Genomic DNA, 16334 nt, shown 5'->3' on the forward strand with positions numbered 1-16334 from the left:
AGTTATACCAAATGCTAGAGAGAAAGAGGATAAACTATAGGCCTAACTACAGGCTGAGATGAGGTCTTACCTGGGCCCTCCTTAAACTAGGCCTAGGGTCATAGGCTGACACAACAGGCACCTTCACATACTGACATAGACTGAAATTTTTGGGGAAAAAATGGGACAAAATTGAAGCATGAATTGAAAAATAGAGCACATAAGAGAAATATTATTAAATAAATAATATAGTACCATTCCGGTGTTATTGAACTTGTCCAAACTATCATTGTAATGTAATTAATGTTAAATAATAATAATAATAATTTAAGCATTAATTACCTTGGCCTAAGCCTTGTAATGAAGAACCTGCAGATACTGTACTATTTACTAGGCCTATAAATAATAATCGCCCAAGGGGAATATCTTTTGTTATTTCCCCTTAACGTCGTTTTTTTTTTTTAATTGTTTTCTAATTCCTCCATTGTCTAAGTTCCCCTTAAGGTACAGGTAATAATAATAATTAATAATAATAATAATAATAATAATCATTTTAGCATTAATTACCTTGGCCTAAGACTTGTAATGAAGAACCTACAGATACTATTTACTAGGCCTGTAATAACTAGCCAAGGGGATTATCTTTTGTGTTATTTCCCCTTAACGTCGTTTTTTAAATTGTTTTCTAATTCCTCCATTGTCTAAGTTCCCCTTAACGTACAGGTAATAATAATAATACTTATTATTATAATAATAATTATTATTATTATTATTTCGGCATTACATATGTAATTAACTTGGTCTAGCCTTGTAATCAAGAACCTGCCGATTGCTATGCCTAATATTAATAAAACTAGCTCATTTTTCATTCATTTGGTGCTCTGCCATTTTGGCAGGTCTTATGGCATCCAGTATTTTATGGCTGCCTATTCTCAGCTCTTCTCTTAATTTGAAAATAACTGTCACTCTGTTTCATTTGATCAGTGATGAAGAAAAACGCGCTTTTCCTTCTGTGCTTTTCCCAGAAGCGTTTTTAGTAGGCCTAGGTAATTATGCAAAACCCAGGCCAAACTAAAAAATTAAAATTGTCATAGTATGTAACTCAAGTTAAAATAACACTTTTCATTACTCGTGGAGCTTAATCAAATATTATATGTCATTTTAAAAGACCCATTGGTATTAACATGGTAACATCAATGTATTTAAAAAAATTAGACAGCGACGTTCTCTCAGAAGTTGTACTGTAGACGTTTATGTGTTGACCTTTTGACCTCCTGAATTCTGCAATGAGATTTTCGGGTCGATTCAGCCGAGACGGCCCGAGTGGAGTTTCATGTAAATGTTTCGTACGGAAAAAAAAATCGCATTCGGTACACATGCTTCTCGGGCAAATACACGCCATCTAACGGCCAAATTCTAATAATCGGGTAGATAGCGCGTACACTAAATTGTAATTCAGTTAGATATAGTTATTACTTGTGCAGTTCATTTAATATAGATTTAATAAAAGAGATGATATAAATCTTGATGTATTCCTTGTATTTAAATGTGTTTTATAAAGAGGGTGGGAGGGGAGGGAATGTCCTGGGGGAAAAACAGTCCAGGGGAAAAATGTCACAGGGGGAATATATATATCTGTCTCTTATACACATCTAGATGTGTATAAGAGACAAGTGTGAGTATGCGGGAGTGAAGTTAGGGGTGTATAGCTATAACTTGCTGGCCTGGGTTCCAGGTCCTAAATTTGGGTTACTTCCTTTTTATTGCGCTTAGGGCACGTTAAATGATTTCTTTTTCTTCGAATTAATTAACTTACTCGTTGGTGGCGCTGTCCAGGAAATTATATAAGAGATTTGTAATCAAATCTATATTACACTGACAGTATATTTCTAACCTCAAATTTCCTTCTAAGGGAAGTAGTTCACATACTAAGTATTGAATGTAATGTAGTTAAGTTTATTTACCTGGTAATTTTACAGTAAACTATTCAGTTTTTATTTGCATTTTGCAATTTTAAATTTTTAAGTTAATTTTCTTTTTCTGTATGTTTTTATATTTGTATGTTTCTTGGATTCACCATACATTGTATGAGTGCCACTGTATCAAATTTGGGTCCAATAAATAATTGATTTATGTAAAGAACGTACGAGTCTGTATATCATTGCCTGAAATTCTGTTATATGTGTAGATATTTCAGTGAGCACCACAGATAAACATAAACTCATTCATGTAGAAACATATCATTTTAATTGTAAATTATTATAAGAAAATATATATGGAATCCTAGATTCTTGTACTTGACATAAAATTTAGTTGTGTTCTTTAGCACATTGCATATAAAATGGTTTAGTTTTATAAAGTTGGGACACAAAAGGCAGATTCGGATCTTCCTGCAGCAGGTGATATCTGAAGCAGTGATCGACATTGCAAGATGTACCAATATGAGCATAAATCCATATATTTCTATAATATACCATGTGTCACAAATGTTTTGTTTACAGATAAATTTATGCACAGAAAAAGATCATCTTCATAGCAATTAACCAAATGCTCAACTCTGTTCATTCAGTACCACTTATCACATTATTATTAAGCAAAAAAATGGTGAAAGAACTGAAAAACATGGTTCTGCAAGCATTAGTTAGTGTGCATTTTCAGTCTTCCAAACAGCATATAGGTTGAGTATAGAAGCCCTTTTATGGTTCAAAAGTACAATTTATTCACATTGGAAAGTATATTTGGCTCATTGTTATATTGATATTGTACATTTCAAATCGTCGAGGGTTCGTGATTTTTAACTTATGACCCATCCCCAGACCCATCTCATCATTCCTTCACCAGATTTACTCTTACAATGTCAATTGCCAGATGATAGCCTATGTGTCCATGTGTCTACACCAGGCCAGTAGACACAAAAACTGTACATTGTTTTTATCACTAACACAACTAAGACACACATAGTCACACTGTCTTTAAATGCTGAAAATCTTGACCTTACAAAATATTGATACATTGTACCGTTTCATGTATAGTAGACAAAATGATGAAAGAGTGCAATGGAAGAATATTTTTATGACTTGAAAGACAGACTGTTCCATTTAATGGAATAGTCAATATTTCAACTCATACAATGCTTTAAATCACATGATACTTATAGGTAAACAATATATTTATTTTCAACGTAGAATAAAACAAAATCCAATTGTGAATGGTTTAATTAGTTTTATCAAATCAAAATACAAAATAGAAAAGCATATTCATAGGATAAATGCAACATTGCAAATAGAAGAATTTTATATTTCTATTTATTTAAAAGGGATCTTTGGATGTGGTAGTGGGAAATCTGGTCTGGTCCACTGGGACATTGGCAGGGTGTGCGGCATTTCATTAATGGGTCCCAGTTGATTGGAATGGGTTCCATATGCCACAAGTTGTTGACTCGTCTTGTGGAGATACTCAACGGGTGGGTCGGCTTTGGTTCTTTTTATGTACTTTTAGTTGGGAAAGCCACTCGACACTGCAATTCTTTGAATTGTTTTATTTTGGTCACCCGCAGGAACTATTGTAGTTTTGTTTATTTGCTTTGTTTTTTGTCTTGGAAATTGAATAATATAAAAAAAATAAAATTTATAACACACCTCAATAGATCCTTGTAATTTGAATGGTGGATTTCGTATGACATTGTATATTTACCACATTTTGTCATCCCCAAAGAAATTTATTTCCATCCATGTATTTTCTTTCCATCCGTTTTTGCCCATTGCACGGTGCCTAGAAAGCGATATGACTTCAACCTAATACAATCTTTTGACTGGTCAAAAGACATGGGATTGTTCTACTGAGAAAAAGGGTAGATTTTTTCATAAAATATCAAATAACAAGAATCTCCATTCAGAAAAAAGGTAGATTGTTTGCATAAAATATCAAATGACAAAAAATCTATTTTAGGTGTGTTATAAAACAAATAATGAATGTTTTTATTCGCCCAATGGAAAGAATATTTTCATTCATTGAAAAATTGACTGTTCCATTCAACTTGGCTCTGCTTTGTTGAATGGAACAGTCAATCTTTCAACTCTTGAAAATATTCTTCCCATTGCACTCATAAACATTCATTATTTGTATAACAACACAGGCTGCACAGGACATAGGACATTTAGTAGTTTCCTTTCATGCAATTTGTATACTCCAATTTTTTCAGTGAATACAGACGGCAAGTACAACACTCGCTTTTTGTTTAAAAACTATGTCAGCATTTTGAACTATTTAATCGATAATTTCATGCCTGAGTGGAAAGGCGACCTTGGATTTATCCATTTAGATGTTTGTTAAAGTGATGTAAATCAAAAAATGCACTGTTGTTTTGCCATTAACTGGTGTAAATACCTAATGTAACATGAAACAAAATCTACTAATCAATGACAAGGATCTACTTAGGTGTGTTTAACACTATTTATTATGTGATGTGACTACAGTTCAGTCTTATTTTTGACATGTCCTTTTTCATTAAATGCCCAGAAGGATGACGGCTTGTTACTTGCATCTCGCTCACGTTTAGCGAAAGCAGAAAATGAAGAAACACAGTTGCCAATATAGTGGTCTGATTTGCCCAAAATTGCTAAGTCAATGTGTGGCTCACTCGGTGTTCGCTGAATAATTTTTACCTGGAGAAGAAAATTGTAAAGTATGTTAAAAAATAATTATAATCATCATAATGTAATTCTTTCATAATCTACATTAAAAATAGATGGCCACTTATTCTAAACAACAGAGCTGTGGTGTTGTCTGGGCCTGTTGAGACAAACTAAACCCATGTGCACTGGGCGAGCCAACCAATTAGCGTTCGTGTACATGAAACAGCAAAACCATGTGCACTGCACTGGGCAAGCCAACCAATTAGCGTTCGTGTACGAAACTATGCCTACTCAGCTTCGTATAGAAAATTAGACCAGACAAGTTTTTCCATGGTTTACCATATCTCACTCAGTTCACTTGGTTTTAGATTATAACAACCCGGTATTAGACTCAATCAACGTTGCTGTTTAATGAAAATACGTTGCATTATGGTTTGTTTATTGTTATACAGTAGTTTATTGTTATAGTCTTTTTACTTATTGCTTTGATTGCTCTGAAAAAGGCCGTTTGTTTTGAATATTTTCGGGGTTTTTGATGACATCATCGTCGATACGAGGCGTACGTAAAACCGAGGGTTCGTATAACTGGGGTACGTAAAAACGAGGTTCTACTTTATATACATTTTCTTTGTGTCTGGTATTATGTGAATGTGCAGTGTTTTTGTTTAACAAATAAAGACTGGGAAGCATGCATGTGGACCCAATGACAAGGGAAAAAACCTGCACTCTATAACCGCAAGAGGTGCATTATAAATGCCCATACCAGTACCAGAAGGATGATGGAAATGAGCCTTACAAATTATTCTGAGAGCTCTTTTCTGTCAAAACCACGCCCAATCCTTGTTGGAACTGTATAATCAGCTAGATTTCGTTGGAAAGTTTGACGAGATCCTTAAAACCATATGACCAGATGATGAACTAATTATTCTGGGAGATTTAAACATAGACTGGAATAAACCAACCTCAACAATATACAATATATTGGTTAAGTGTCATATATGACAGACACACAGATATAACTATATAAAAGTTTGCAAAGGTAATTAGAGCAATTCAGTTTTATGTACTGCAATCAATTTTGAAAATAAAAGCAGAATGAATGAATATTACAGTACTGAATAATTACAGAATATGATCTACTATCACTAAAATTTTGTGAACAGTATATATCAACATTTATATTCTGGTATATGTAAGCTTTAGCTCCAACAAAACTAAAAAAAAAAAAAACTTGCCTTGACATTCTTGAAGTTGTTTTTTAATTCCTTCACAGAGGGATCATGATCAGTTGCCACAAAGACTGCTGTTGCTTTGATTAGTCTGATTGTCTTTTTAAGTTGTTTGTTGATTGTCTTCCAGTCAGCATAACACAGTTCATCGGACATTTGGCCATGTTCATTGTTGAACCCCAGGCACTGCGGTGATGCAAAAAACTGGCGGCCAGAGCTTGCATGTTCACAAGCTTTTTTCTGAAGGGATACAACCATGTGCGAGATATTATTAAGAAAAAACGTTGCCACCAACGTATTTAAAATTCAGACGTCATATAATAACTATGTACCAAAAGTGAATCCAATGACCCTGCACTCCCTGTTTCGCCACTACATTTTGTTTTTGTCACTACATACTAATAGGTTGTTTTTGCTACACAATGTTAACTGTAACGTTAATGGATGATGTCATAATTTATTCATCTTGCATTACTGAGTTTTTCATTATTAACTCCAGGTCACTAGATTAAACTTTTAGAAATTTTTCAAAACTGCTTTGATTGAATTTTTTGCTCCTTAAGTTTTATAGAACATAGATATATTTTGTTTATGTATTTTACCTTAAATTAGCGGAGAAACTTTATACAGCAATTTAATTTGCTTTTTGTTTTATCCAGTCTCTGATTTTAGGTCTGTTGTAATTTTTTTGTTTATATCTGTTATCATCATCTTGTCTATCGGGGAATAAATATTTTAGTGAATAGATATAGAGCATCTTCATTATTCATTTGGTAGTAATTAGTATGTTAAGTAAAATAATAAACTACAGCTTATTAATACAGGAGCCTTGTCTCATAAACAATATCTATTGAATATAGTGACATGCTCATCTTTACCAACTTTTATTAATCTAAATACTGTGTATAAATACAGTAAGTTAAACTGTAACTAAAAGATCTACAGTAGTAACTTTTGTTAATTTTATTAAAACATAATCTAAACTTATTTGACGGTAGCATCTTTTTAAAAATAAATTATTTTATTCCAAAATAACAAATGATACACTGACTGATTAAATTATTTTATTAAAAAAAACAAACAAGTAATATGTTAATTGATTAAATTATTGTATTTAAACAAATGATTAGTTGATTGATTAACTGATTTATTTATTTTTTTAAATTTTTTTTTGTAGAATTTAAAATACTTTTTAATTCCATAATCCATTTTATTACCGATTTTTATCATTGAGGGCAATTTTTACCTACATGTTATTTGAGGCCATTTTTTCAGGGCGACTTTTACCAGGGCCATTATTGACTTTCACAGCGATGGTTTTGAATACCAGACTTCAAGATTGATAGTCCGAGTCACAACTGTTGTGCCAAAATTGAATGACCAGGTTAATGTATTATATTACATTGTGAAACGAACCATTAAAAGTGAGTCCCATCATTTTTTGTAAATACAGGTGTCCCTTCAATTAAAGGCTACTTTTGGGACCAGGTTTCCTTTCCTTTGGTCTCTAATTAAGATAATAAAGATATTATAGACATTTGTTAATTTGGGACCACAGAAAAGTGGTCCTTAATTGTAGGTAGTATTTAATTGGAAGTGGTCTTTAATTAGAGGGAGACCTGTACGTACAGTATTCATATATTGTAATTTCAGAGAACTCACTCCTACCTTCTCCAACCTTATTTACTTGTTGAAAAAGTTTATATCTGGAATTTTTCATCTGGGAAATATCATGATTGCAAATATCCTTTTAAGCTTGGGAATTTCCTTCTTAATTTAACATTCCCCTCTAAACTTTAGTATTTACTGTAATAAGACAAAAAAAAAACTCAGATTGAGAAAAGTTTTAAGGACTTACAAAGTCAGAACCTCGTCTGAGGTGAATACCAACAAATGGACCATTTGATAATTCTTTTGCTATAAAATCATCTGCCTCCTTGTTGATATAGTCAGACCATCGTAAGAAATAGTGTAGTTTACGATTCTCTTCTGTAACTGGGAAGGAGGCTGGTGCCCCAGAGAAAGCAAGTACCGGGAAGGTAGAAACAGGAAAGCTGTGAATTTAAAAAAATCATGTTGAGTAGTATTATTCTTTCAAATTATTCTATCTTCCAGATCATGTTTAGTGAATTTCTATCAAAACAACTTCCTTTCACATCCAATAACAAGTACAGATATTATAATATTTATTATTTTAAATTGCATCTAAAAATTAAAAAAAGGCTTTTCGGAAGGTGTACTTTTCATTTCAATTAATTATTTGATTAATAAAATTCAAAGATATAAAAATTGGATGCAGATCAAGAGGATGACACAGTCAAAGATTGACTACAGTGGTCTTCTGAGGAGCATTGTCAGCTACCAGGAGACTGACTCAAGGCATGATGGGCACTAGAAGAGGAACCCAACTGTACTGTAGTGCATTCTACAATTATAGGGTGGATACCTTTCACCACCGATTTTTACAATGGGGGTTCATTGACATTGCACTGCATGTGGTAAGCATGTAATTGTAGTCATCGATATAAGTTTGTTACAGTAGATATGCATGCAGAACATTTAACTGTTGGCAAGGAAACGTTGCTATACTTAAGCTACATATTATTTTCGCAGGCTGTTGCAAGGTAAATTCAGACAAATTGTATTACGACCACATGGAAAAAATATAAATATTACCGTTCATCCCACTTTTCTCGTATATTGTGTTGATTTGTGGAATACGACAGGGGTTGATAGCTGCGGTAGTTATCAAAATCTATGTTGAAGTTGTCCCAGAATGGGCCAAATGGATTGCCCTCTTTCATAGCACATGTATCACCATCACGAAATCGAAAACAAATTCCTGAAATGTAAAATGTAATATAGTACACTTTGATGTGGTTAAAATAATTTGATTGAAATTTTATAATAGTATGTTTCAATTTCCTTATAGGGCCTGTTTCTGCTGCTGTTTCTAAAAATACAGTATTTTATACCGTATAAAATACGGTATCTGAAATCCAGTGTCCCGTTTCTGCTAAAAGTACTTCTTGGGTGGTTTTGCTTAAAAGGTCCTCTTTATTACACAAAATGCCTTTCGTGAGATGGAAGTTTGGGTTGACATGTGTAGTGAGTTTTCTTCTCAATAAGCATGGTTTCTTTAAAGAACGTTGTAATTTTGGTTTCATCTATTTTGACAAGCTGACAGAAAAATCAAAACACAACCAGTACCATGCTTTGTTGGCTCTTGACCTCATGTCAGGGGTCATACAAAATATGGTATTTTTATAGGCAGCAGAAGTGGGGTATGAAAAATACGGTATCTGTTGCAAAATACTGGAATAACTCAAAATAACTAAAAAATAGTGGGCAATTTTATATGGTATATAAAATAGGGCATATTATATATTTATGAGCCCCATTTCTGCTGCAAAAAAAAATACCGTATTTTAAAAATACCGTTATACGGTATTTTTTTGGCAGGAGAAACAGGCCCCTATTGGACTTTATGTTCAATGGTGACATACAAGACAATGGTGATAAAGATGATACAGGTACTTGATGCTTATACTACTGTATTAAACCATGGAGGAAAGAATAATTTTATAATTACAATTTTCATAATCATTATCATAATAAAAACAATTTTAATGTTAACAAGGATGATAACTACTAAATAAACCATAAAGTTACTCATTATTAAATTTTGGTTTTAAAAAGACCTTGATTCAGATGCCTTAGCACTGCCTGACATTGTTCGTATTTTATTTTTTTTAAATAGTTGTTTCCTTGGCCATTGTAATAAGTACAATACAAAAGTATACTATAGATATAAGTATACGTGTCTCTGTTCTACATTCAACACTAAGTAAGCGAGTATCCACCCATCCATGGCAGTAAACATTCTGAGTTCACAGTATGAGGCATTTGGAATATTTGTCATTAAACATTTTTTTATTTCTTACCTATTCTGTTGCCAGGTGGCCATAACACTGGAGCAATTTCTTCCATGAATTTTTCCATAGTAATAACTTTGTGAAACATTCTTAATGGTTCCACTTGAAAATATTTATCGAATGGTACTTGAATCTAAAAGAAAAAGTGAATCAATACATAACCAGTTTGGCAGAGGGAATGTCTCCCAGAAGTTAGCTAGCCATGGGCTGACTATGCACAGCAAATGTTTTGGCAAGCTTATTAAATTAGATCGCAATGAAAACCAGAATCCACTAATTACTTTTTATAAGTCAATCCAATAATTCAATCCAATAATTTTTCAATTAGTTGTCACTTGGCTTGATTTTTAGGTTCGTGTGCAAAAAATTCTTTCGTCACTGTGAAGATACAGCACACCACGATGAAAATTGAATCGTAATTGAAAATTACTTTTGTAAAACAAGGTTTTAAAACCCGAAGAATGCCACTTCAAATTAAATATTAAGTATGAACAATACAGGAATTCCTTAAATCAATGAACCCTATTAACCTAAACAAACTGAACATTTAATAGGAATATTCTAGTTGTATTTTGCAGACTCAACGAACGAAATTAAGTGTAGGCCTATGGCCAGGCAGGAGGTCACCGTGGCTTCTCCTACTAGGCTGTACAGTATCCTAGTGTAGTTCAATGAAATCATCGCACAATTTTTACCTGTCTGCACTGACCAAAAAGTCAGTGACCGTATTCTCTCTCGAATGCTTTAAGAAATGCTTATTACTTTGATGAACAACTATCAAAATAGTACGACAAACAAGTTGTTCAATACAAATTACAATAGTTATTCATCGTATCTGTACTGTACTGCTGATGTGTTTACGATTGCAATTAGTAGAGCATGCATCCTACACTAGCGGAAAATTATTATACTTATGTCAGATTTAATGCATTCAAAAATTTCCTTCAGGCCTTGCAGGGCCTTCACAAATTTTTATCAAGCATAAAATATAAACTTCGTACTATAATTTTCCTATAGCATACTATGTGGAGCGCTCTAATAATTGCTTATTAAATAAGACAAAAACACAGTGATTTCAAAGAGATTCACCGTTGATCTTTTCTTGTATCATTTTCAAGAATCATGATGAGAAAACCTTTATCTAACCATACAGACTATTGTCACTGAAGTGGATTTTCCCAACCATGGAGAAAATTTCTGACCACTGAAACACTAAATTGTGAAATACTTTAGTAGTAATATCTTTTGTTAACACTAAATATTTCATTATATATCGTTCATTATCATCATCATCATCATACTCGCACAACGCTAAAATGGTATGCACCATTGTTCCCAGATGTGTTAACATTTCTCTCTCCTTAAAATAAGTGGCTTCGCTTAAATTTTTACTTGTAATAACATTTATAATTCTTCTTTCCTCCTTTCCATGGTAGCCTAAGAAAGAGAATTTCATACCTACAGTAGATGTTTTTATATCTAAATTCCTTTAAACGATTTAAATGTAGTAATTATTTCAGTAAAATAATAAGCCTGGTTCTCACGAGAGCCCTATTATAAGGATCAGGAGCTAACCGTTAGCGCTAACCGTTAGCGCTAACCGTTAGCACCTGCGTGAGAACGCCCGAACGCTTAGTGCTAACCGTTAGCGGTATCCGGATACCGCTAACTGTTAGCAAGTGCTATCGGTTAGCAAGTTGAGGGCATTTCTATCATCAACCAATCACATGTACGCATTTACAATTTCCAGTTTCTTATTGGCCAGTGATTCGATCATCATATTGAATTGGTATCCGGATCGGGATTTTCTCACATGGACACACGGCAGCTAACGGTTAGCAGGATCCGGATCTTGCTAACCGTTAGATGCCGTGTGAGAACATAGGCATAGTAGACTTACAGAACTAGGCATCATATATGCATACTCTATCCATGGTGGTAGGATTAAAGTTCTATCCAGACCCTTAGCAAATGCCAGTACTCCAAGGAAATGATCTGCCTGATTCCCAAAACGACCTGCAATTATTATATGAACATATGAATGATCAAATATTGTTTTTATTTCATTTCAAATTTCAGATAAAACAGACATCAACACAAAACAATTTGAACTTCTGCATCAAAATTCAATACTTTATCTGGTAATTTTCCTAAACTGTAAATCACAAAACATGAATGTTGAGTTTAACAGTCAAATTTAAAGACCAGCACCAGCAACTCTAGGATAGATCAATAGCAAGATTTTTGATGTAACCTAAAGCATTCTAGCAGGACTCTATTCTTAAAGCATACCAAAAAATTAGGGAAGGGAATCAAGATTAATAAAGAACAGATATACATAATTCATCATGGCCCCTTGCAATTTCAAGAGTGACTGCAAGTATCCTCTGATATGCAATGTGGCAAGTATTTAGTCTACCACTGGTGGCAGGAAACATTTCAGCTTCTCTTATGAGTTTGTTTTACAATAGCTATCTAATGGCACCATAATGTTGGTACTTACCCATACATGGACAGTAGGCTACATAGCCATTTTGGTCATATTTGAATCCTTCAGGAATATCAAGCTCAACTGCTGTTGTTACGGAAACTGAGAAGTACATTAATATGCAGAAAGCTATTCTGAGCTGTTCCATCCTAGAACCAAAAATTTATAACCAAGTCGAGTTAGTAACTTTTAAGGTTGTTTACAAAGTCAGTCATGTCACAGAGACATTTCTAGTGGCATGCATTTGGGGCCAGGACTTCCCCGATGGGGGTTCAAGGTCTCCAACAGAAGGGCTGATGTGGTCAACGAGAACAAAGTAGGTGTGATCGGGTGTCGCTAAACACTATTAAAATGGTCCAGGAGGGGAAATACCCCAAAAATATGACAACTTATTGGTTTCAAAGGTTTATTTAATTGATTTTAGAGTCTATTAATATGTAGAAAATACATATAATTTAGACACATGATTGTTCAAGTGGGTAGCAGGTCAAAACAGCAATTAATTAAACTAAAACAGCAATTAATAAAATGGCAATAACCAAAACAGTAATAAACCAAAACGGCAATGATAAGTACCAAAACAGCAACAGACAAAAACGGCAATGACAAATACGGTACCAAAACGACAATATACAAAGGACAAAATCAATACCAAGAGCAAGCGCCACAAGGCTCGGGAAAAATTGTTTAGATGTCTCATTTTGATTGTATTTCAAATTTTTATTTATTTGGAAGTTTACTGCTTTTATATTTATTTGCCTTTATTATTATTACTATTATTATTGTTTTTTACATTTTTTTACTTTTATGACAAATTGTTTTAGCCTCACTTGTCTGTATTTAAAGTTTTATTTATTTGAATATTTGCTGCTTTTATATTGTATATTGTGTTTCCCACAATCTTTCTATTTACTGTATATTGTTATTAGGCCTGTTATTTATTTTATTATTACTATTAATTATGTTTTTTAAAGTTTTTACTTCAATGCCATGAATAATAATTGCTATAGCCTCATTTTGTGTGTATTTTAAATTTTTATTTATTTTTGGTTTATTGCCATTTTGGTCATTGCCATTTTGCAGTTTTGGTTTATTGCCGTTTTGACTAGAAAGCGCTCAGATGCTTACAGCTAAATAATCAAATGGCCCATCATAAATGGCTTGTGCATTGTCATATTCAGGCACATTTAGGCCCCTATCAAAATAATCTATGATGATGTCTGTCTATTATCAGAAGCTGCAAAAGAAAAGTAACAAACGACTTGTGCAGCATTGAACAAACTTTCAAGTCCCAAGTTGACAGCATCGACATTGTCCGTCTTATTAAGACTGCGCATTTAAAAATATAATTTGCAACCTGTTGCAGCTGTCCTACTAAATACCACATGGACCACACGACACCACACAGGACCACATGAATGCAAATGATTAAAATATTACCAAACGAGAGTAGAAAACGACTTGATAATCAATAAAAATTATAGTTGTCCGAATTATGGTAAAAATTGACTATTTTTAACAGGTTTTTGCCGCCATGCTTTAGAAGGTAATGCGTTGACATTGAGTATTTTCTAACGCATTGACGTCTGCAGAAACGCGTTCAACCATAACCTCTTTAATGGGCTTATACTAAACTCACATACGTACGTTACATTTCATCGAGAGACTATTATTTTAAAAATTCAAGGCACACCACATAAAATCTAATGAACTTCAAAATTGTAAATAAGAAAAATGAAAAAATAGTATTTGTTGTTAAAATTACTAACTTTATTATGTTATATACAAACTTGTACTATTTATTATTGTTATTGTAATGTAATAGGCGTTATCTATTTAAATTATGTAGGCTAAATTACAAAATTGGAAAATTAAAAAAAATATATAGTTCTTACAAAATAGGATTGAAATAAAGGAGGGCGTGACTCACCCAGAAGAGAAAAATTGTCAGTTCAGAATTCATTCTGTTAGTAGATGTTTTGTTTGTCGGTTTTTTATAGTATACATTTCAGTGTACAACAATTGAGTAAAGGAGATTGCATTAATGTAAAATATATTATAAAGAAATAGATTCAGGATGACCAATTCATCCGAATTCAAGAATTAGTTTCCATTGGGATACGAGTAAAATATAAAACAGATTCAAGATTCAAAAATATTTATTTATAATACATTTTTATTTATAACACATTTCATCAAATATCTACTCACTTCGGTACTGCCAATTTCATTAACATTGTATGTAGATAAATTTGTCGACTGCTTCCTGATCCACTGTAGGGCTAACAGTGCAGTACCGTATTTATAGTTTATTGTCATATACATCAGCCCTGTACTCTATAAACCATTACTATTATTTTATCAAGATATACCCTTTGCTAATTAATATGTCAAACTATGCAAGATATCACAATAAAGGTGGCAGGGACGATTAAAATTCTCGAGAAGAAATAAATATATTTTTCATTTCCCGAAAGACGTCAACTCTTGTTTTCTGTCACTTGTGATTAATCACACTAAAAATATGACTAAAATCAGCAACAGCAACACCATGAAGCAATGATGATAAGCGTACTCTTTTTTTTAAATTAACCTTCTATAAACTGATCTCTTGCGTACTTGACACATTAATTAGCATAAACAGTAAGGGCATATTTTTTATTTTTAAAAAATAACAAATGGTTTATATAGCTGTACAGAGCTGATGCATGCTAATTAGCAGAGGTTACTTATAAAAATATACTGTACATGGTAAAATTTAGGCCATCATATTAGCTCAGGACATAGTAACCTAATAATAATAATAATAATAATGAAGTGAATATATATTTGATGAAAAATGAATTTTTATTTTTTTTTAATAATTGTCCTACTGGTAACCCAATGGAAAATTATTCTTTACTTCGACAATTCTGTTATTTATCACTTCTAATCATATATTTTATATTAATCTTTATTCCATTGTATGTACACTGAAATTTAAAAAAAAAGCATTTTTTACGTTCGAACGTGCGCGGGCGAGAGTTTTCGCAGCCGAAGTTGGCCTAGGCCTCCTAGGGCCTAATCCTGCCCTACGGATGGCTCTCTCTGTAACAACTACACTAGCTAGGCCTAGTAGTAGGCCAACCTAAGAAGACCACCACTCCTAGAGGTACACACAGCCTTAAAGTCCTTGGTGTAAATAAAGGAGTATGAACGTACATGACAGAAGTGGCAAAACATTCTCTACCTAAAACATAACCCACCTTAAAAATACCTGGATCTCCCAGCAGTAGTAGTAGTAGTAGTAGTAACAGATTATCAGCAAATTTTACTTGTACAAAACCAGCACTTGCTGACCTCGATCTCAAGTAGGTGCGCCTGTAGTAGAAAATAGTAGGACTGTGTGATTGAATTGTGTGCGTTCTTATTCCCGAGTTGACCAATTGTAAAAAGACACGTCATTATTTGGGGAAACCCCTTTGTCTGCACAGAGCATCCTTATGTGTACAAATACATAATATGCAAGAATTGTCACTTTACACGTATGACAAAACTTTCATACAGTATTTGGTAGATATATTTTTATCAACATGATTTTCATAAATATCTCTGGAGTCAAAAAACCCTGAAATTTGTTCGAATTTTTAGTAAAAATAGAGATTTGTTGCTGGTAACGGTAATACATAACCATACGATAGTAAATACGTACTCCAAGTATCGAAATGCACACCATCGTGTCGGGACTCAATATTTCAACATTAATTATGTCATCATCAGGAATAATAACATAGGCCTAACCATACCTCACTCAAATTTAAATGTCCACCACTGTGTGGATTCTCATGCACCCTACAGCTAAATCCTGCATACGTCCCCAGGGGCGTACCGTGGGGGGGTCGATGGTGCGGTCGACCCCCCCACCCTTTTAAAGAAAGTGCCCTTTAATTATGCTCGCTTCACTCACAAATAACGCACCCCGCGAATTCTGAAAGTTTCGCTAAATTGCTCCGAGTTCAGCTTTCCCCCTGCGCTTTCGTTTCGACCCCCCCCCCCTGTAGATTTTTCACCGTACGCCCCTGGTCCCAGC

The 16334-nt window shown here is 33.5% G+C and overlaps 1 protein-coding gene across 1 annotated transcript; it reads right to left on the reverse strand.

Moving 5' to 3' along the window:
- Positions 1-2203: 2203 nt before the first annotated feature.
- LOC117106263 (GDP-fucose protein O-fucosyltransferase 1-like) lies at positions 2204-15658 on the reverse strand. The gene is made up of 8 exons (XM_033247624.1): positions 15511-15658; positions 12281-12414; positions 11678-11793; positions 9787-9910; positions 8519-8684; positions 7701-7896; positions 5849-6082; positions 2204-4643 (listed from the first exon to the last, which is right to left on the reverse strand). The coding sequence occupies exons 2-8, from the start codon at positions 12411-12413 to the stop codon at positions 4449-4451; spliced, it is 1164 nt and encodes a 387-aa protein (XP_033103515.1). The 5' UTR covers position 12414; positions 15511-15658; the 3' UTR covers positions 2204-4448.
- Between the last annotated feature and the right edge of the window lie 676 nt (positions 15659-16334).

The sequence above is a fragment of the Anneissia japonica genome, unplaced genomic scaffold (assembly GCF_011630105.1).
Source record: "Anneissia japonica isolate Jap-2015-1 unplaced genomic scaffold, ASM1163010v1 scaffold1356_len1145284_cov175, whole genome shotgun sequence".
NCBI lineage: Eukaryota > Metazoa > Echinodermata > Crinoidea > Comatulida > Comatulidae > Anneissia > Anneissia japonica.